This window comes from Xiphophorus maculatus, chromosome 22 (assembly GCF_002775205.1).
Source record: "Xiphophorus maculatus strain JP 163 A chromosome 22, X_maculatus-5.0-male, whole genome shotgun sequence".
Lineage (NCBI taxonomy): Eukaryota > Metazoa > Chordata > Actinopteri > Cyprinodontiformes > Poeciliidae > Xiphophorus > Xiphophorus maculatus.
In genome coordinates, this window is record NC_036464.1 from 11,254,998 (window position 1) to 11,278,086 (window position 23,089).

A 23,089-nucleotide genomic window follows, 5' to 3' on the forward strand; every position below is an offset into this window, starting at 1 on the left:
GAATATGAATTTAGTGAAGGATCTTTAGATGATTTCGTGTGACTTCAAATTTCGGGGGTGCATGGTTACTACACATGACCCAGAACATTTTATGTGGGAAACACTCTTACACTGTTTGATATGAGTTGTAAATTTAGGTCTCTGCTAGGGCTGTAGACTGTGAGCAAGAGCTGGTATAGCCGAGGGAGTGAGTTTTCCCCATGGATGTCACTATACGTCACTATTATAACCCCCAAGCCCCTAGTGTACCAAGTATTCAATGTGGGGTCAGGAATCAGGCAATTAAGAGTGCTGTGGATGTGAATGAGAACCGACAACCGATGGGGGAGTGCAGAAGGAGTCAGGAAGGCTTGAACCTCTTCTCCCCCCTCAGGGAACTGACTGGTTTGCAATCCTCTCCCATCTACATGTACAGAGCAACTACTTAGTCACAGTGCTTATTCAAATAAAGCCAGTACACAGGCTTCCATTTGTACTGGGACTTACTGTACAATGTTCAAACCTTGCTACAAGCATAATTTTGATAGTTTGCGATGAATTGGTAAAATAAACAAGGTCCAAATGAGACCTTGTTGAATCATTTTTATAGATTACAACAGATTGGTATTTTGGTATCTAAATATAGTTTAATTAACTCTGGGTAGAAAAGAAAGACTCCTCTTTTTATTTTTTTAAAATAGTCACATAGCCTAATCAAAAGGGAATTGTAGAACATACCCTTCATAAACCGTTCGGTTTTAAAGCACCTCGCCCACTAACATCGGTGTAAATTCTGCTGAGAACTGAACACAAGTCAGTCATCCATGTTGCTTACACCACACATAATGAGAGCACTTCATCATAATAAAAACCTTCCTCAGTGGGATGATAAATTGCCTCATCTTTTCTAATTCCATCTCCAGCTGATAAAGAAGCAGCTCTCCCTCAAACCCCCCAACAGGAGCACAAAGCTGCACATTTACAGCTATGGGAACATGAGAGCATCAAGTTCTATTTTTGTCCGAAAGTGACTGCTCTTTATTTGCCTACATGCTCTGCTCTGTGAGTGCGGCTTGATGGACGAAAGAAAGGGTATGCGTTTTAGACTACTGACAGTGCGGTGCATCTGCTTTTCTCTTTTGAAGGGTTTCCAAACACCTGCTGCTGCTATGGATGGGAAAGCTAACTTTTGCTGATCAAACCCTGTTTTTATCAGAGTCAAAAGAGAGTTGACTGTTCCTGCATTCCAATCTGAACACCTCAAAAACTGCTCTAATGCATTAGGAGCCTGTGGACACTGATTTATTGGCATAACTTCATAGACATCTCAAAGGGAGAAACTCAAATAATGACAACTGACCTTTCAACAGTTTTCTTTTTTTAAATAAGTAATTTTAAGAACCAAAATATATTTTGACTTACGGCCAGAAAACCAGACGTTCACCTTCATACATAAATGATAACCTAGCATATATACAACACTGTTTTGAAGTTCATCTGTGGATGTAAACTAACTAACTGATTTCATCATTAACAGTACATTGTTGAGTGGCTGGTTGGCTGCTAAATGGTTAAACAGATAAAGGACGGAGTGAGCACTTTTGCTGCAAAGATCATTTATCCAGAAGATGTGTGCGAACTCGGGGAATAAGCACAGGTGAATAGGCAAGTCAACTCAAATTTATTTGCATTGCAATTTCAGCAACAAGGCAATTCAAGGTGCTTCACAGTAGTGTGAGTATGTAGATATCAAATAGGAGGGATCCCAAGACTGACCTGTGTTGTAGCCCACATGTGACTTCTGCCCATTCTGGTGAGAAATTGTCTGTTGACACAAAGAAGTCCCTGTCTGTTTGGTAAGATTTGAACCAATTAAGTACTAGACCAGAGTCCAACCCAGATCTCCAGTCACTTCGATAATATAACAAAAACAACTTCTCAATACTTTTTACCCAGGACAATGAAAAAAATTAGATTTATGGTAAGGTAAAGCATGTTTGATGGAAGAGGAAAAAACAAAGTTCAATCGTGGCTAAGACAACTACAATGAGCAGAGAGTCAGCTGGCAGAACCCTATGTGTTTGTGTGAATTGTTTGTGGGAAATATGTTTTATCAAGTCAGAAATGTTTTTGTTCTTTTTTACTGCAACATTTACTTTTTATGCATGTGATTTATATATATTTGTGTCTACATATGATAGCTAGTATCCTCAGAACAACATTTTGGCAACTGCATTACTGTTTCTTTTTTTAATCATAAAAGATCAGAACATTATTAAGAGGTAACGCAATGGTTTTGCCAAGTATTGCGAGGGAATCCAAAAGAAAAAAATATGCTCCATGTCCCCTACAGGGGGCTCCGTAAATTCTTGTAGATCATGATAGTTGTATTTCCTTTTAGAATTAACGCAAAATGAATAGTTATTTAAAAAAGAACGATGTGTGCTCTTTAATTCTGCATGTTCCTAAGCAGTCACTGTAGGACATGGGGAGAAGGTTGCAACAAGCCTTTTTCACAGTTTCCTTTTTGGAGTTTCTGCTAATTTATTTATGTCAGATGTTGGTGCCAAGTGTTTCTAAGTTGTACATCAAGACAACTCAGAAACATATGTGTTATATATTTATGCAGATATATAACACATTTGTATAAATAATATTTACATAGGATATATTTTTCTTCTGTATAGATCTATTTTACTCTGTCTATGATTATTGTTTTTTTGGTTCAACAACAATTTCAGTTGATTTACGGATGTGCCTGTCATTGTCTCCATTTTTCCCTCCAATTTTTCAGAACTGCCAGACACAATTATCTTGATGCAAAAATGATGAAAATCACTAAATCTCATCATAATTGAGCTCCAGAGTCTCAGGTGTATTATTTCCCTGTTTTGTCAGCTATCTCCTCAACAGCTGTTACAAAGATGGAAATTTGTTGAAGCCCTCATTTAAGCTTCCATGTCACCGCTAGTGAGACAGCTGATGACTGTTTGTGTTGTTCTAAAGAGAAAACGGGTTTTTAACAGGTCCAACGTTTCCAACGTCCAGGGCAGGATTCTTCAGGCTCCGATAAGGCTCTTTTATTTGTCACTCACGAGACGCAGGTTCCGCCTTGTGGTCAGAGCTTAGCTGTTTCCAGACAGGATGTAAGGATTAAAGAAAGAAAAAAAAATCCTCCACCGTTCAGTTTGCACTTTCGTTAGCCGTAAAATAGCAGATAGGACTACGGGTCATTTTTACGACTCTTCATTTTCAGTTGTGTTTGAGCTTGTAGGGAAATCATGTGATTGACAGAAAGCAAACACAATTTAAAGAAATAGACTGTACAAACAGTGATCACATCAAGCAAGCATTGAGAAATCATCAATGCAAAACACAATGGCCACTTAAAACATCCATCCATCCATCCATTGTCTAAGCTTGCTTATTCTGGCGGCTTGTGCGTATCTTTCCAGTCACTTGACAAGAACCAGGTCTGCTTAGAATAGTAGTTTTAAGTGGACCCTTAAAACTACTTTACTACTTTATCAGACCAAGTCTTATTGCTTTAATATAGTAACTGTTGTCTAATGAAGGACAGAAAATCAGGAGAAATGTTTCTAACTGGTACATTGGAGACCTATTAAGACTGCATAGTACCCATATATTTAAAAGTGCTCTATGTTGAAGCATATGCCTTTAATCCACTACAATGGGGACTGTCTACTTAAAAACTGTAATTCTAAAAACCAAAATGGTGGCAGCATTCAGCTAGACATTCTAGTTTTTGCTTTAGTTCCAATCAGCATTTTTGTACTGAGGCAAGTGTTAGTACTCCAATTTCTTCAAAGACATTAGCACCAGAATGTTTTATTACATATTAGTAAGAGATTGTGTGGAACATAGCAGCAATTAATGGAGGCAGCTGAAAGTTTTCTACACTTGACTAACTCATGCTTTTCATTGAGTGGGTTTAACTACCAAAATTAAACATCAAATCTTAATTCAAGAAAAAGGACAAGACACTCAAGCTACATAAATCTGAATACAGTTAGTATTTTTACAACAGTATTCCACTGGAGCCTAAAAAGTCACTTCAAGCGAGATCGCCCTTCAACTGCTGACTTTTATGACTCTGATCGGCGTTTCTTTCTTTGGCTCTCGCAAGAGCTTTCACACCATCCTTTATTGTTTGATCAATTGGGCCACACATCCAGTGCTTTTATTGCATATAAGCTCTTTTTTCAGAAAAACACTTTTTTTCTGGTGAAACCAATTGGCTGTCCCACTCTGCATTTACATGCGAAGTACAATTATTCATATTAACTATCATATAGTATTATAAAGTTGTTGCTCCAAAGGCAGGTTTTGTGCCAAAAGCATGAAATTTATAACTACTGAGCTGTTTTGAAAAATAATGGAAAGTCAGGTTGTGATTTATTTATACGTCATACTTTTCAAGATTTCTATGTTTTCTAACCTTAAATTTTGATTAAGTTTGCCCTTTAATGCTGAATCTCTGAGTTGATAAAAGGGAATATATACCTTTCTTGCTTGAGGGAGGAATAAAAAATGTCAGCACAGAGGGGAAACTCTGTTTTAGAATTCATAAAACCTCACTGGGATTCGTGCTCATTTACATCTCTAACAGTGGGGATAAAAAAAAAGAAACCTGCAATGCAGCAGTGCATGAAATCCTTTTGTCGCATGTTAAGTGCATGCCTTTTACATGCTTCCTGCATTTCTCTTTCTGTTAATGAGGAACATGTGTCTGTGTAAAATTTGCAAAGCTCAACTATTTCAGAAAATTACTTATTTTTTCAGATATAGATGTTAACCGTCTTCTACGAGTCAAGTTCTTTTGAAAAGAACTGACATTCATTAAAAAAAAACTTGCACTGAAAAAGTATGCATTTCGCTTTACTTTCTATTGACTGTAATCTTTCGATGTAAAAGCCTATTTAAATGTCAATTTGCAATAAACAATATATATTCCATGGCTTCTTTAAGAGCTGTCAGTGTTTTCCAGGTCACTCTGGACTCCCTGCAGCTTTTTGTCACCAGACAACGGAGTAAAAAATATGTCATAGATTGGAGTGAGTGCCTCACACTGTCTTTGCGCTTCAAAGACGGAATCTTTGCAAGGACTGCTCTAAGTTGCTTTTTATATTAACAGCATTTTATATTTTCACAATTCATAGCATTTTAGATTTTATTTTTTATTTTATCTACTACTACTACTACTCAGTGGTAGTTGTTATTGTGTCTTGTCTCTATGCTGTAACTGCGAAGTAATTCCCCTGCTGGGATGAATAAAGTACTTCTATTCTATTCTGTTCTATTCTATTCTATATTCTAAAAATGTGCTCCAAAGGAGTGATGCCATCACAAAGAACAGTTTCTCTATATGTTTTTTTTTACTATATTTTACCTATTATTATATCATTTTTAATTAATTTGCTTATTCATCATCCATTGCGTTTCATTAAGTTCTTGAAGGTATCTGTCCTTGCATATTTCTTGTACAGGTAGTGTGTGTAGGCGTGTGGGGGTGGGCGTGTGCGTGTGTGTGTGTGTGTGTGTGTTAAAGCAGTGTATCTGGGTCACTTTATAACCTCCATTGCTGCTATCCCTGTCTTTCCTTTAGTACTGGCCTGCAGGTTTATTTCCTAGCCGCCTTTTATCTAAACCCTGATCAGGTGTCATTTTTGTCTGTGATTCTGTGGTCGCAGTGCCCTCCAGAGGAGTGATAGTTCAACTGCAGTGTCACGAATCCTTCAGGACAGTGAGAACACCTGAGAAAAAAATGGCATGAATTAGACCCTCCAGCAAGTTGAAGCTGATGCAGATGAACTCTTTCTGTAATTTTTTTAGAATGATATATTTGACAATTTTATATATCGTCATAGATGGGAAATGTTTGGTACAACAAATGGTGTTGTACCAAATGCTTTTTAGGGCATTGTTCCAACAATTCCTTTGTTTTACCATGAAGTTTGGATTTGTGGACTGCAAGACTGATTGTTCTCTTGTTGACATATTATTTACCTGAATCTCAATCTCTGCAACTTCTTGGCTGCTTCTCTGAATAATGTTTTTCCTGCCTGGTCTATTAGTTTACAATGAATATTTTTTAGCTTTTTATCTTTGTACTTGTACCAAAGTCTTGTCATTGAACATTGTTCTATTAGATGGTTAAAGCTGGTAATCTTGTCTGTAATCTAAGTCTGCTTAAAACTGATGTTCGTTCAACTAATATTCTTTAGCTAGGTCACACTGAGGTTAAATTATTCACAGATGGACTCTATTTACTAATTGGGCAGCTACAGAAGGTAATTGGTTGCAGTGGCTTTACATGTACCAGAATGAAGGAGATTGGAGACAAGTGTCTGACATATTTTTTCCTAATTAGATTTGCAAAAACCTTTTAAAATCATCCATCCGTCTTCTTCCAGTGCACAATTATGCACTACTTTGACTTGGGTCTTTCACATAGAGTTCTATGAAGTTCTAAAAACTAAAACCCGTGTAGTTCTAATGTGACAAAATATGTAAAATATATTTTGCAAGGCAATGTAAGAACCAAAAAATAAATAAATATAAAAACATCACATCTAGCTGATTGCAGTTATTCATGTTAAAACTGCTCTGATGTTTAAATGTATGAAGCAATTATCTGTATTCTGGAATTGCTGTCTTGTAATTACAGCAATTGTGAACAATTTAAGTAATTTCAAGCACTGAGCAACAAATTGGTTCAAAGGGGAGCTTTCCTTCTGAACAGCTGGGGAGCAGCTCAGACTGTTTAAAATGCTTTAAATGTACAAAATGGAAAGGAGCTGCTAATGTTCGAGACATGATGGCTGTCACTAAAGATCATGAAATGTGTGTCTAAAGGTCGTGCAAAGCTATTGAGGGGTCTTTAAAACTCTTACTATGCTCCCATTTTGGGATGGTAAGAAAGATCTGTGGAAAAAGACAAGCATTTTAGAGAGAAATATGATATGCAGTCTGGGGGAGTTGAATTTTAAGCAGAGGACTTTTAGAAGGACAATTAACTAGAGCATCCATTCAAAATCACAAATCTGAAAAGAACAAATGAATTGCCTTAAATATGCTCAATATGAGCCCACTTTCAAATCTTTGAAATTTAGAACTGGGGAAAAGAATCCTGTGCAAAATAAAAAGAAACGGCACACATTGGAACAGAAGAGAGGCAAAAACTTAATGCTGGTTCTGTTTTTATATCACAATTATAACACTATAATAACACTGTGTGTTTTGTTTCACTGTCAGATAGCCATTGTTATTGTTAAAATATTTCTTAGAGTTTGCCTTCTCTGTGTGAGGTTGTGTTTCACCCTTAGGAATTACTACTAGAGCCAATAAAGTATGTAATTAAAATATTCATATCATACAGTAGCTTGACAATAGGGGGAGCCAGTGCTACTTACTGAAGAAAATGTGTATCCAGCAGTTGTTTAGGTTGGAGGAGGAAGTGGTAGATGAATACAGTTGAAACATGATATTTTCATACACTATATGAAAAGACACATTCTCTGTCTGACATTAAATCAAACTGAATTTTTCCTCTTTTAGATTTGATACAATTGCCAAAATTATTTCTATTTTCTAATTTCCAGTATTATAACGAACGTATTTTTATTTCTTTCTTCAAATTCAGAAATGTACATACATTAGGAATACCAACAAGATTACCAATCTTTTTGCTACATAACATTGCCTCAAAATGTTACCAACAAGATGGTTTAAAGCAAATGAACCTCTTAATATGCAGCATTAAAATACCATTATAAATGTTAAATGTCCTGCTACATGCAATGACTCACTCATAAACACATTCACACACTATGAAAGAGAACTCCAAATAAGTATAGTTTCTTAAAGAATCTAAGTTTGATGTAGGTGCAGTGAGGACTGCATTAAATAGCTGCTCCAATTGTTCAACGAGGAATTGATTTGCCTTAAGTAAAGATTAGCTCTGTAATGGGATTGGAAATGCCAATAACAAATCTATTAATGCTCTGGCAAAGAAAGAGTCTATGCCACTGCTGTACACAAATTGAGTCAGGCACATACTCACACAAGCCTTATTGTTTCATTTTTAGTTAAATCATCCCAAATCATTCACACTTAAATGCACCTAACAGCAGTCTGGGCTGATTAGTTTCCACTACAAAGTAATCAATAACCTCTTCTCAATTGCAACACAGTGTCCCGTTTCATGTTCAGCTCTAGAAATAGTAAATATGTAAGATATTAACAAAACCATTGTATAACTCGAGATTTGTTAATACTGTTTAGATATACCCATTGTCATCTCCAGTGATCCATTCTTTGAACTCACTGTTTGTTTCATAAAATTCCTTTGCTTTAATAAATACTTGTGGGATTAGCTCTAGTGTCAATTTAGGTTGTGAAAATGTTGTATAAATGCTTTTGTTTTTGTTTTGTTACAAAGCCTTTCCTGCAGTAAGATTACTCCAGTCCTAACATACAGATTCTAAGATGTGATTCTGTTTTCTTTCCATCCCAGAAGTGTCTCTAAATCCAAGCACTAGTTAAAGATTGTTTGACTGGGCAGTCTGTATCTTCCCTCTTTCAGCTTAAATAAACAAAAGACAGAAAAAGCTCGTAGTGCTCTTTGGAGAGATCCAGAACATTCCAGTGCTCGTTGAAGAAAAATCACCTTCCATTCCAGATCTGCTTCTTTCTGCCTCTAGATAAAAAGAGTGTGCAGATGCAGCCACCTCAGAGCATTTTCTTCTTCTTTGTGTTTTTTTTTTAGTCGACATTCTTGATCATGTGCAATTATCCCAAATACAGTGTGTGACAAAGATGGAGTTGTCATGTGGTATTTTGGAGGGTGCGCTTGTTTGATCCTCCTCCATGCTTGCAGATAAAAGTCTATGAATCACTGACTGGAATCTCTTAATGATCTCAACCGCTCCAATCTTTCCTCCTCCCTTTTTTATTTGTGAATGCTATCACATGCGCTCCTTTCATTAAGTCTTCATGCTGAACAACTAAAAATTGATGGCCTTGAAGTAAATGCAAGAATGTGACTCAGGCAGAGACATGTTTGCCTTTTGCACTGTACAATTCATAGGCGTCATGTTCATGATTTTTATCCACTCTGTTCTGTCCACTGAGGCCATTTAGTATACATTTTTCTTCTTCATTTGTTACCTCCTTTCCAGTTTTCCCAGACAATTCCCATTTACATATCTAAATGAAGACCGTATGGGAAGGGAGCGGTGGATTTGGTTGCAGAGTTTGAGTTACTTTGGAGCTCCCTGTCCTATTTTGGCACAAGAGGGGATTCTTGTATTTGTGTGTGGTACAGTGTAAGTGGTGAATTATTCAGAACAGCTTCCTAGGCATGCTCCTGTTAAATGGATTTTGCACACACATCTGCAAAAGGCTTAGCTGACACACTAGCCTGTATTTAAATTAGTTTAAGTTTACATTGCAGGATTGGGAAATGCCCCTACAGATTAATATTCTGCAGACCTCTCCCTGCTTACCTCTCCTCCTCTTATCATGTACTATGGCTTCCTTGGGACCCAACAAAAATGAGATTGTGGTAAGTTACAGATGCACTTAACCACTCTCTCAGATGAACAGCTGGCCTTATCAGCTGTCTGACAGCTTGGAGTTTGAGAAAAATTGATCCAAAGGTCGAAATTGCCACTTGAGACTCCAACACCAATCTCTTCCTGATTCAAAGTCAGAACAAGAGTTAAGAAGCAGTCAGAAGTTTATGGAAAAGCCTCTTTTCAACAAGTCAGGAAACTGAACAAAATTGTTTTTGGTAAAGTGACGGTCAGGAACAATGAAGACATGGTAGAACAAGAAAACCAGTCTGGGGCTTCAGTTGTAGCCACTAATCAACAAGTTCATTAATCATGTTCAGGCACAACAAGAGTTAGACTTTAGGTTAAACTGACAGAAATGAGTTTAACCTACCTGTGTACAGACAGCTCTGTACTGTCTGTACACAGCTTAGTATATAGATGAGAAAAAAGATTAAATATATTTGTCAAAATCCTGAATACTACAAAGAAGATTTATTTTTTATTTTTCCAAAATTTATTTATGCTTTAACATGAGGTACAATGTAAAGGCAATGCAATAGTTATATAGTTAACAGAGTACAAACATAATTGTGTGTTAAAGGACAAACCCAATTATACCCACATATATACACCTACACAAATACATAAAATGGATCAAGTCAGAGTAAACATACTGCGTTAGCGGACAGAAACAGATACATCAAAAGATAAATAAATAAAATAAAAAGGACCACGGTACTAAATATGTGTAAATCTCTTTCCCTTAACCCATACAAACTCACACTCAAAAACAAAAAAGAAAAAAAAAGAATTAAAAAAATTAAAAAATCAGGTGCCAGGGGATACTTCTGTCAATATATCAGTCAAACTTAACTCAAGAAAGAAGATGAAAGAAAGAGATATTGATAAGAATAATAAACATCAGCTACATACGTACCACCTTATCAGTCTGGAATATTAGGGAAATTAAATTTTCTAAGGGTTCTTAACGAGGGGCTCCACAAACCCAAAAATCTCATAGAAGAGCCTCTTAAAGTAAGACGGATTTTCTCAAGTTTAATGAAATACAGTGTATCTCAAAGCCAATGGATATATGATGAAGGTTGAGGCGACTTCCATTTTATTATAATGCCAAAAAATGTCAAGAAAGCCAAGGAGGATTTCTGAAAAGAGGACAGGGTGGACTGTGGAGGTGCAACTCCAAACAAAGCAGTCAAGGGGTCAAGCTCCAATTTCTTGTCAAAAATGTCCGACAGAATAGAAAAACTTTGGACCAATAGTTAGAAAGCTGAGGACAAAGCCAGATAGTGTGGATCAAATTGGCTGGAGAACGCTGGCATCTATCGCAGGCAGGAGAAACGTTGGTGTAAAACTTGGCCAGACGTGCTTTAGTATATTAAGTGCGATATACAAGTTTGCATTGAATTAGATTTTGTCTGACACAAATACAGGACGTATGCGCTAATGACAGGATTAGTGTCCAAAGATCCTCTGAAATGGTCTGTCCAAGGTCTTCCTCCCAAACTGATCTAAAGGAATTCAGGGTTTGTGGGAGTAGAAGCGTGATTTGATTGTAAATAAAAAATGGCCCCTTTCAATTTGACAGTAGGTTTTAGAAAAATATCTAAAGGTGAATCTTTGGGAAGGTTGGGAAAATTTGAACAGGTAGAACGGACAAAGCTGCGCACTTGCAGTATCTATAAAAATGATGGCGCAGGATATCAAACTTCTCAGAGATTTGTTGGAATGAGGCAAAAGTATTATCAATCATGAAAAGTTGAAATTCCTATTCTCCACCCTGACAGGAAGATACCATCTTTGAGAGACGGCGGAAAGGTATGATTTAAAGCTATAGGGGCACAGACAGAAAGAGATTGCAAGCCAAAATGCCATCTAAATTGCATCCACAGCCTTAAGGATGCATCAACTAATTTATTAGAAGTATACGGTTTAGTTGAGGACTGTAATAATGAATGTAGTAAGGCTGCCAAGGACACAAGTTTTACAGTTTTACAGAGTTGGCCTCCATAAGCCAAGCTGGAGAAGAAGGGCTATCTGACTAGAGCCAATATCCAAAAAGTCTAATATTTGAAGCCCAATAATAATATCTAAAATTTGGCAAGGCCATCCCCCCAAGCCTTTCAGGTCTTTGTAAGAATTGAGTGCATATACGAGGGTCCTTCCCATTCCAGAGAAATTTGATAATTATACTATCGAGTTTGCTAAAAAAGGACAGTGAAAGAAAAGTAGGGATGCACTGAAATAGGGAGGAAAAACGTGAAAGGATGTTCATTTTGTTCTAGTTAACCCGAGCAACCAACAAGAGGCCAAGCATCGACCAGCGATCAAAGTCCTCCTTAACATGCAATAATAGAGGGGAAAAGTTACAAAGAAGATTTATAATAAAAATAATGCTCATATCTAGTTTTGTGATTTGTTATAAGCGGAGTGAGCAATCTGATTTTCAAAGGACTTAAAGAATAAATAAAGACCATGCATAAAAAGTGTTCTCCTATCTTGCATATTTTCCCCCAAACATAGAAGATTTGTGCGAATTGTTTACTTATTTACCTTTATCAGAGGTGGTGAAGATAAAACATTTCTGAGGATTGGTGTTTACAACCAAAATTGTAGACACCAATTCTCAGTTTTTTATAAACACCAGGATTGTTGACACCAAAATTCAAAATCTTGTAAACACCAATCACAATTTTGGCTGATAAAGTACGTTGCAAAAGTATTCGTATCATTTGAACTTGTTCTGCTCTATATTTCCCTGGTGGTTGGTGGCCATAGAAGAAATAGTGGAGAAAAAAAAAACTTTACAATTAAAAAATGTGGGGCATTAGTAAGCCTTGGCTTTTAAAGCCAAATATTCTACCTGGGGCTACAAGCTATACACTGCCCCCCCACCAAAAAAAAAAAAAAAAACAAACAAACAAACAAAAAAAGATTTCAGAAGAGCACTTTTTTGTTCAGTAGGAAAAGGAAAGGCTGTCTAGTATCTCCTAGTTTCTATCTGTTCACATCTCTTTAAACCTGAAACACCAACTTTATCAACTTTATATTTTCTTCCACAGCTCATGCCCACACATTGACTAGAAGTGATAAAAACTAAAATTTAGAGTCCCAACTGATTAATATCTTATATCAGCTATCCAATCTGGTGTAGTCCCATTCTAGAACAGCGCCCAGGGTGGTGAGCCATATTGGCAATACTATATTAATTGCCTGCTGTTCATTGGAAAACCAGCACATAACCCTCCCATCCCCGATGTCTCGGTCCCATTTCTGTCAGTAACTGTCCATTTATAGAGCTGGAGTTTGTTTTTACGCCTCCGAACCGGGTCAGCGTCTCTTGCTTCTGGGCTGCATGCGGAGTTTCCTTTTTCCACATGGAGACCGCGGCGGGAGGAGGAGGAGGACGATCTGGGAGGACCACCGGGCTCCAACATGAGGGGTGATGTGTGGACGGACGGACGTGGTTGTGAAACTAATTAGTTCGTGACGTGGGCGAATTGCAGCAAATGCCCAACTATACGTGAAGGAGATTGCAGCCAGGACGCACCGAGTGAGGCAGATTTGGGGTGGGAAGGAGGGAGAAGGTAGTGGGGAGAAGGGAGGGAGAAAAAAAATCTGAAGCAGGTTAGTCGGATGGATACTAGGGGACAGAGAGCAGGGGGCCGAGTGTGAGGGGTCCCATCAAGAGGTCTGGAGTCTGCACCGAACCAGCTTCAGGGATGTAGTCGAAGCGGTCTGGAGCTCAGCCCATCCGAGCTCATCATCATGAAGAAACACTCCGCCAGGGTTGCCCCGCTGTCCGCCTGCAACAGTCCGGTGCTGACCCTCACCAAAGTGGAAGGTAGGGAGAGTCTTTGCCCATTCAGAGCGCGTCCGCACAGCGGGACTCCGGGACTCCGACCACCGCTTTAACGCACAAAACCGCAACTAACAGGCAGGAACGGGGTTAAAAAAGGGCTTATCATTTAAAAAAAAAAAGTCAACAGAAAAATCAGACTGCGACTAAGATATAAAGGCTTTAAATCAACTTTGCACTCTTCCAGCATTTGGACGTCTGAACATTTTTAAAACGAAATGAGTCCAAGTCACAAGCTATTTTTCCAGACGCTTGTGTTGGTGTGATGTGCTAAAAACCCTGCACGTCCTCAGGGAGCGTTTTAAGTTGTTATTGCAGCAGGGATTCCCTCTCATTCTCCCCACCCTTCATCCATCCCTTCCTGCAAGTGTAAGGCGAATACAGAAGAATATAACGGCAGAGCAGCTGGAATGCGAGCATAGATCTTATGCCTCTTTTTCATGAAATTTACTGAAAAGAGGTTCAATCTAACAGTGTTTTGATGCTGTGATTTGCTGGGACCAAAGAGCCATACCTCACTTATACATCATCTGATTTTCTCTACTGACTCATGCTTGTGCAATGATGCAGCCTTTTAAAAATTTCAGCTCAGGGTTTTTGCCTGAGCTGAAAGCAAAAAAAAGTTGAGTGGCTGCTGATTTCACAGTGCCGTTAACTGAAGTGTTCTGGGTCATGTTTTATTAAACACATCCGGATTAATATGGTGCATATTGTACTATTATTTATTTAGAAAAATAGGGGCAAAATAAATGAAGCACAAAAAATACAGAGGCAGGTAACTTCTGAAGAATTTGCTCTGAAAGGTTGTTGCTTTGGGAATGACCTTTAATTTTGTACTGCAGCCCTGCTAATGTTGCATTTGATTGCTTGTCTAAATACTTTGCAGATTATGCAAGTACTTTTTTAAAATTATTTGTCAAGGAGTTTGCATATCATCTTTCTTTCTAAGATCAGCTCCTGGAGTTACAGAGCAACCACAGCAAAAAGCCTGCATTTTTAAAGGGGGGTGTATTGTACAGAATCGACTTTTTTGAGTTTTACATCATGTTATAATGTTATTTCCTCATCAAAAACATACCTGGAGTGTTGTTTTGATTCCATCATGCATGTTAGAGGAATCCCTTAATCTCCCACAGCAGCCATTGAGGGGTGTCTAAACATTTGCTCTTACAAAGCGCTGCCTATTTCCACAAAGCACCTCCTTGGAGTTGCGTTCTCTGGCCGAGCTTCTGCCTCACAGTTTGGTAATCCTGCCTCATCTGATTAACTGGACTCTCAGCCACAGAGATTTTAGAAGATATGCAGTATCTTGCTACAGGCATCAAATGGCCTGTGCGCCCTCAAGAAGTGCAGTGTTTCTGTCCCTTCTTGTAAACTTGCTTTTCATGTGCTCCGTCACCTTCACCTCTTCTTCCAGGATAAAAATAGGATGCTTGTTCATACTTCTTCTAAAGTCTATAGCATCGTATTTTGTCTAGTTCACATTCCAAATGAAGAGACCGTTCCCACATGAAATGACCCAGTGGTCCATCTCTGATCCATGGGTTGTCTGAGTATTTCTGTAGATGACAGGATTTAGAGTTACCAGATGCACCCATGTGGTGCATCTTGTGTCATGATTGAAAAAATTCTGTTTTTTTTTTGTTTGTTTGCTTGTTTGTGATAATGTCCCTGAGACTTTAGTCCCCTTGTCACATGTTGTTTGTGCTGTTTTCAAATGAACAATCCTTTATTAGTTTGGAATCTGTTTGACCACAAAATATATCTTATGTTACTTTAAATAAATTCAGGCATTCAGAGTTAAAGTTCTACCACGAGCCACGCAGAGAACAAAGCAAGCATGTGGAAGGAGATTCCAGTGAGATTATGAATCAAAAACAACTTTTTGCCTACATTTAATATACATGGGTAAGAAGCTGTGTGATAGAAAACTAACTGCACCGCGTTCGAATCACACATGAAAAGGATGGTTTACTTAAGCAGGAAAAGGCAAGTTAGTCAGTGTTAGATGCAAAGATGGGTGGACCTAAACACAAGGCAGTGCTAAAAAACATCTGCTAAAATTATCTACAAAATACATATATGTTATAACCCAAACCATGTAGACGGTGCTGTGTATCATCTTTTTATCGCTTTACCCCTATAATGCAGGTATTTTGTCCTGTTTGATGACTAATAAACATCAGTTCTCACTTCTCTGTCTGCACTCACTGTGTTCAAGAGCTGCAGTGTTGGGGTCTCGATCCGGAAATGTCTGACTGCTTTATTCATAATAAATGACCAGCTGCAAGAATATGAATAAGAAATTCTCATGCAGCTTTAGATGCACACTGCAGAAAATTAACTAATAAAATGCCTGAACTGTTTACACCATATTCCCCACTTCCAGTATCTTTGAGGAACCTGCAGAATAATCACAACTACTGAATTCTCAGCTTATTGCTGCAAAATTTAATTTATTTTCAGGACAACTGAGATATTAGGCTACAGTTCGACAAGCTCCTTCGAACAGAATTTCCAAAAGTTAACCGAAAGTGACCAAAAAGAGAGGCGAAAGACACATTTGGGAACATTTATTTAGGGTGATACTGTATTGTAAACCAGCAAGAGGAGATGTGAACATTCAGCAGCTGCTTTGAAGGAGACAGGAATCACAGGGGGCCATAGCAGATCAACACTCAGCCTGTCAGAGTCTCACTGTTGCTTATGTAACACCAGCTTTAAAAAAAACCTCTCTGTTCTCCTCACTAACAACTTGCACCCAGCTGACAAAAAGTTCCTGTTTTTTGCAGTTTGGGGTGTACAGTGGACTCCTTTTTATTTATTTATTTTTTGTCTCCAGTTAGCATCCCCACAGGTTTATATAAAATATGTTCCACAAGATTTGTGGACATGGAACCAAAGCCAAGGGTCTAATTGGCTGTTTTTCAAATTCAGACACAAAATTATAGCTTCCCCAATAATGTCAGTAATCCTCATAAGCTCCATGGGGCCAGTCACATTGTGTACTTTTAGGGAGTGTCTGAAACAGACACAGATCAATGCTGACACCAGCCTTGGTGGAAACTCATCTTGAAGACAGCAGCAAAACAATTCAGAGAGATCCATTCTGTGTATATGCTGACATTTTCTCTCGCCCTGGGTTTGATTCAGTGACATCGTCTGAAATAGTTACTGCCTCCTCTGTGCGCTCTGACAAATTCAATGGCCGGGAGGTGGGGAAGGTGATTATCGATTTCTCTTTAAATGAAAGAGTGTCCTTGGGGAGTGTGTGTGTTGTTCCTCTGTTGCTAGCACAAGGGGTAAGAAGTTCATATCAGTCCCTTTAATCTCCATAACTTCATTATACAAGCTTTGAAAGAGAGCAGGCATCTAATAAAGGTGATTCAGCGTTCATGAGTCCCTGAGGATGATGGCCATATTTCACCAGCTGCTGTTCTGTCTCAAGGGTCTGGTGTGTTTTTAGCATGAATTACTGTTTATAGTCAGATTGAAGCAAAGTCAAGCAAATGATAGGGACAATCATAATTTCACTGCAGCAAACTTACCCATTTTTAAAATTATCTTGATTTATTGCATGACAGATATCGTTACTAGTTTAATTAGCCTAAATTCTAAACTATGAAGATATTTTGATCAACCCCAAAACATAAATGACATCATTATTTCTGCAAGTTTATTTGCATGGAAGAATGCTTCTAGGCTTGGTATGAATAGAACAACTTCAATGTGGAGATGACGTTTCATCTTTCAAAACACGTTATTAGCATCCATACATATTGAAGAAGTATCACAAATATTAGCAGCAAATGCTTTCATTTTGAAGGTTTCTTTTAGAAACACCTTTAAATAGTTTATTCTTCCAGACCTTTTGCCTTTTGAGTGTGACTGAAGTTGAGTTTGAAGGTAGTCGGTGAAGTAGAAATGAGACTTCTTATTACAAGTTTAATTTTAAAAGCCAGTGGAACAGGCCCGTTTTGAGTATGGAATAAATTCACAATGACAGAACTTCTAACCTTTTTGGGAGGCCAAGCTTTTGCATTTGTTAATCAAATGCAGAATCAGTGCAGATAATTGGAATAGGAGCAAAACATTTTAATTAATTTGACATTTATTTGAAGTTTATTGTAAAAATTGCTTATGATCAGAGTTGTATTCGCTACTGCGGGTAAAATGTGAACCACTTATAACCGTCAAGCAGAGTCTCACTTCAAAAACATTCAAATGTCCCTTTTAACTCAAGTTGATTTTGTTCTTGTGTTTTCACTAGACTTTAGGTTGAAAGAAGAGTAAAACCATTCCTTGTGAGTCACACACCAGCAGTGTTAGCCTATCCATTATTTTAACAAGGATGTTGTGGCCAATCTTTTAAATATTGATTTGCCATGCAGTGTGCTGGGCCTTTTGCCAGTCTATTAAAGTTCAGGGCCTTCCACAGTAATTCACTCCTCTAAGGAACTGCAGGAGAGAGGATTGAATGGGTCAAAACAGGTAGTGTTGGTGTTTTGGGGGTTTTATGGAGGGCTACATACAAATAGGTCTTTATGCTATTTTTAGGTTGTTTCTTGTACTAAAATGCAGAGACCCACACAAACTTGAGCAAGTTCACCTTTCACACACAAGTGAGTCTTTGAGGAGAGACAACATCGACCATCGTCGTCTGCAGACAGGGCCGGCCCAAGCCTTCATGGGACCCTAAGCAAAATGTGGTTTTGGGGCCCGCTAGGTCCTCTAGCAATGTGGACTGGCTACAATCAGCAGTCCGATCATTAGATCATTCACACACCTGCTATAAACCTGCACACACACCTGCATCTTTGGCAGTGCTGTTTACATTATATACCTGTATAATAGGATACATTTATTGGCCAGCTGATTTATCAACCAGTTGATTTCTGGGTGCCAATTTCCTTAATTTTTGGGGATCGTGATCGGCCGATACTTACATGTGAAGCCCATTTTATCCCCTAATCTTCTCTTCGTCAGCAAAGGTTTAAAAATCGGCCTCTGTCCTCTTCTGCTCTACAGTGAGAGGTGTGACTGACAGACCGGCCCACCAGGTCAGGTCTGAACATTTGCAGTTAACAATATTCACCCCTGTACATATCAGCCAAAATCAAAATCGGCAGGTCAGGCTTTTTAAAGATCGGGAACCAGGGATTGGCCAGAAAACTTCAATCGGAGCAGCCCAACTTAAGATGGAATACATACACACATATTCATGACTTTCTTTGATTAAATAATTTTTTTAAGTGTTACTCCAATAGCTAAACCTTTAATTTATACCAGGTGAGTCATTCTCCCCTAAGAATGTGGATTGGCACTGGACTGATTCTGAGCCTTCAAATGATTTTAACAGAAGTTTCCCATAACTTAGCAACAGCAACAAATTTAAGGTTTGCTGCTGCTCTTAGAGGAAGTTGCTTCGCCGTCCTTCGAGGCTGAAGGAGAAAGTGATCCAGACTGAAGTCTAGGGGGATCAGTAACACTTGTCCCTCCCTTGTCTGTCCTCTGGGGCCTTTGTCCCTGCAGCCCACGCGGTCAAGCCTATCAGCTGTTTGACGCAGCAGGGTGTGTTTTTAGCTCCTGTTATATGGAGTCAGACAGGCTTGTCAGAAGATCTTGCTTTGTTGTGTTGAATGGGCTCTTACTGACAGGATGGCCTGACCCAGCTGTCAGAGCCAAGTTTCACAGATCACTTCTGTCTGTCAGAGTCAGATATTACAAAGACAGTGACTGATGTCTGCCGGACTGTCTCTGCTGTGGTAAAACTATGACTCTTATGTGTAGTCTTAACCTAACAAACATTTCACACTCAGACTCGTCTTTCACTCTGTGTTTGTCCTCACCCTCAGAAATGACAAACCTCGTAGGTCAAGCGGGGACGGAAGGATATTTTTTTTGTTATTGATTTATTGACTGATGCTGCGTGACAAAGATCAAGAAAAAAATGGCCTGAGTGCCATTTAGAATAATTCTCCAGTAAGCTTAGCCATAGATTAGAGGTTATTAAGTGAATATTTGTTGAGGTTTTGACCATTCAATATATTATTTGAGTGCATAACTTCTTAGTGGTTAAGCTTAGACTCAAAAGTATAGTTGTAGCTTAATATGCAGGTTGTTTTTTTTATTTTTACACTACTAACAGATGTGTGTTGAAAGGTTATTTAATCACCTGGACTGTAGACAATAAAGTTTCATTAAATATTGGAGATATGGCAAAGTCAAGAAAATTGTTCAGATGGTTCAGAGAACATATATTCTCATTGCACAAGGAAAATGGTTTGAAAAATATTGAAGTTACAGAGGTAACAGAGTTGGCGAGGTTATCAGTAGCTAAACCAGGTGGATGTGGCAGAAAGATGACGCTATCTGGAGGTCAAAAACCCTCAAGTGACTGGAATGTGTTCCACTACTGACCCAAAATCACAAGGAATTGGCTCCAATTCACTCATGAGCTAAAAATATTTTTGCATTCTGTTCTGTTTTAACCTGGGAAGAGTTTCCTTTTTAAATTAAAAGGAGCTTGACAATTTCCATTCTGATGATTAATGTTTTTGAAAGGGAATTTTGTTTACAGATACATAATAATCCATTTGATTAGGTTTCGTTTGTGTGTGATTTTTATTTTATGTAATGTTTTGGTTGCTGTTCTTTATTTTAGATATTTAAAGTAATTTCCAGTTCCAGTGTGAACTCTTCTTTACAAAATTACAATTTACTTGTCTTTGAGAGAGCAAAGATGTATGCCATTATCAATATAATACTGGAAGATGGTTTTAAAACGACAATATTATTGTTTTTTGCAATAATTACCATGACAGGCCTAATCTTGGTACAGCATAAGTAATTGAGAAAAATGTTTACATTTAGAGCTTTCAATGTATTGATTTCAGTAACATAAGCTAAGTAAATAGCTATGGCAGGAGCTCATGTATTTAATTAGAAGAGTGGCGGTCAGTTCCCCAGGTCAGTTCATATTCATCACCAAGCTGAGCCAGTAGCGAGACAAGGAGAAGTGTTCTTCTGAAGTGTGTATGGGTGATTGATTTGTTTACACTCATAAATCAGTGAGGCAAAGCGCTGCAGTGCACTCCTGCTTCTATGGAGTTGTTCCATAACAGCCAGCCTGATAAGACTCCCTCATAGATCTATTTCTCCCACTCACCCAAATCTCCAGAAATGTTGCAAGGGCCACCCTGTCTAACCAACACAAGCCTGATGCTACCTACACACAACGCTGCTCAAATGGATCCATGTTCTTGTTTTAGGGGAAGCAGGGCAAGACAGAATGGTGAGTGCCATGGGTTGCAACCGACTTCTTAGCCTGTCATAACCAAGTTGTGAGACGTGTGAGGTCGGACAGCCAGGCAGAGTTCTGCTGGCACATTTGGGATTTGCATCTATCAGCAGGAGAAATCTGCACTGCAGAGGCTGCAGGGGGAGGGAGGAGAACAGACGTAGAAGTGAGGCTGGTTGGGAATCGGGGGAAAATGGGCTTGAAGGGTGAAGAAGAGCTTAGAAAATAGACTAGCTAATGGGAAAAATAATCTGAGCATCTTTTGGTGTGCTCCCATGAACAAGTAACAAATATGCTAAAATAAAGCAAACTGATAAGTGAGGATGTAGGATATATAAATAAATATCTGCAACACATTTTGCCTGAGTAAACTTGAGGGACCTGAACAGACGCAAGTTTACACAAGTGGAATTCTTTGTTAAGGGAGGAGAAAATGTACAGCAGACCTAAAATAAAAATAAATTCATGTGCATAGTAAATCTAGAGGAGTTCTGATATATAGAAACAGCTGAGAATAGATACCCGAAGAGAAGGAAAAACCATACAGAGCTGTCAGAGCAGATCAGTTTGTGTCTTACTATCAAGCCAAACACACTCAACCTGTCTCCAGGGATTCCACAGCTTCTTGTTATGATTTAAGTGCATTTGGACACAAAATGGTTCAGATACATGAAGCTGCTGAGTTAAAGATCTCTGTTAATATAGCAATAAAAGGTTTTAACCACATTTAGATCTGCTGATCATTCCCAAATGCTTATTTATGAGCTAAGACAATTTGTTCCCACTAGTATTCCATACATACAGTATCCTTGGTGTCTCCTTGAAAGGTAATTTGTTTATGCACTGATGAGTTTAAAAGATCACAGTTAACAATTTAGCTGTTACATCATTTTTCAAGCGTTTTATTTACAATTAATTGCTTCAAATGGCATTATCGGCAAAACCTCCTTTTTTTTTTTTTTGCTCTGCCAGTCCAGCCATCCAGCTCCATCACACTAATTAGTTCATCCTTACTCCGTATTGTTCATCAACAGCACTCACAGTCGGTATGATATGATTAGTCACAGTCGGTGTCAGTGTGAAGTTCATCAGCTAGTGTTTCCGTGATATCAAATACCAAAAGCATTGAGCAACAATGCTGAGTTTTAGTACAGTTTATTCTCACATTCCAACAACATCTGCTTTTTTTTAAGAATTCTATAGAAAGGAGTGAATAAATTGTGAATTGACAGGAAAAGGAGAAAATGACTTTCAAATTGGTAAGCATCAAACCTACATGTAAAGAAAGTTGGGTTTGGAATTTGCCTGGGTTGTTCTAATTTGCATCCATCAAATTGTTTAGATTCCTTGATCTGAACCATTAATGGTTGTTGTCCTGCTGGACGGTGAAGGGAAGACCACCTGGATGTATTTAGCGCCATCAGTCTTCACATAAACCAACCAGCTTCCCGTTCTTTAATAGAGAAAAACATTTCTAAAAGAAGATACTGCCACCGTCATAGATCACCATGGTGTGTTGAGGGTGATGTGTACTGTTAGTTTTCCTTTCACACTGCATTTTACATGTTAACCTAAAATTGTGGTATAATTTTACCAAAAATATCTAAAAGCACTATGGCAAACTTTAAATAGAACTTCTTACAGCTTTCTTTTGACAATGTCTTTTTTCTTGCCACTCTTTCTTAAAGACCAAATATGTAAAGGGCACGAGTAATAGTTATCTTGTGGACATTTGGACTTTCTCACATTTGATCTTTCTGAAAGACCAAATGTGCAAAGTGCATGACTAATAGTTGTCCTGTGGTCAATTTCCCCCACCAGAGCTGTGGATCTCTCCAGCCCCTCTAGACTCTTGGTGGTGTCTCTCTTTGTTTTGCAAGGCACTAACTATGTAATAACATCTGAGAAGTTAATCAGAGGAGCTACAATAAAGCAATAGCCCTCTTTTACGTGTAAATAAAAACTGAGATTTTATTTCCCTGTCAGGGAAGCTTGAATGTGTGGTTCAGGATGATCAATATTTTTTTCCTGCCATTTTTATTGCCATGTCACTAGAAAGGGCCTGCACGGACCCTGGGCGTGCCTGGGGGCTGACTGGATTGGCTGAAGGTTGCATTTGAGAGATTAAGCCTTGGTGCATTATAGAGTGGTAGGCGGGAGCAGCAGGATGTGGGACGGGTTCCCAGGAAAGACAAAAACTGGGCAGCACAGACATGAGATGACCTTCAAAAGAAGACAAAGAGGCGTGGAGCTCAGAATAGAGACATTTAACTCTCATCCTTTTGCACCAGACATGTATAGACATCCATATTTCTCTTTCTTCCCTTTTCAAGGATTTACTGATACATCATCTCA

The 23,089-nt window shown here is 38.4% G+C and overlaps 1 protein-coding gene across 3 annotated transcripts in view; it reads left to right on the forward strand.

The window, feature by feature from the left end:
* slc35f3 (solute carrier family 35 member F3) overlaps positions 1-23,089 on the forward strand; it is a 53,379-nt gene that overhangs the window by 14,112 nt on the left and 16,178 nt on the right. The window contains exon 1 of one of the 3 annotated variants that reach the window (XM_014471954.2): positions 12,835-13,419. The exons of the other annotated variants lie outside the window; for them this stretch is intronic. Within the exon in view, the coding sequence (XP_014327440.1) occupies positions 13,344-13,419 (76 nt within the window). The 5' untranslated portion in view covers positions 12,835-13,343. Of the gene's footprint in view, positions 1-12,834; positions 13,420-23,089 lie in introns of those variants that run through there. 3 annotated transcript variants of the gene reach the window in all.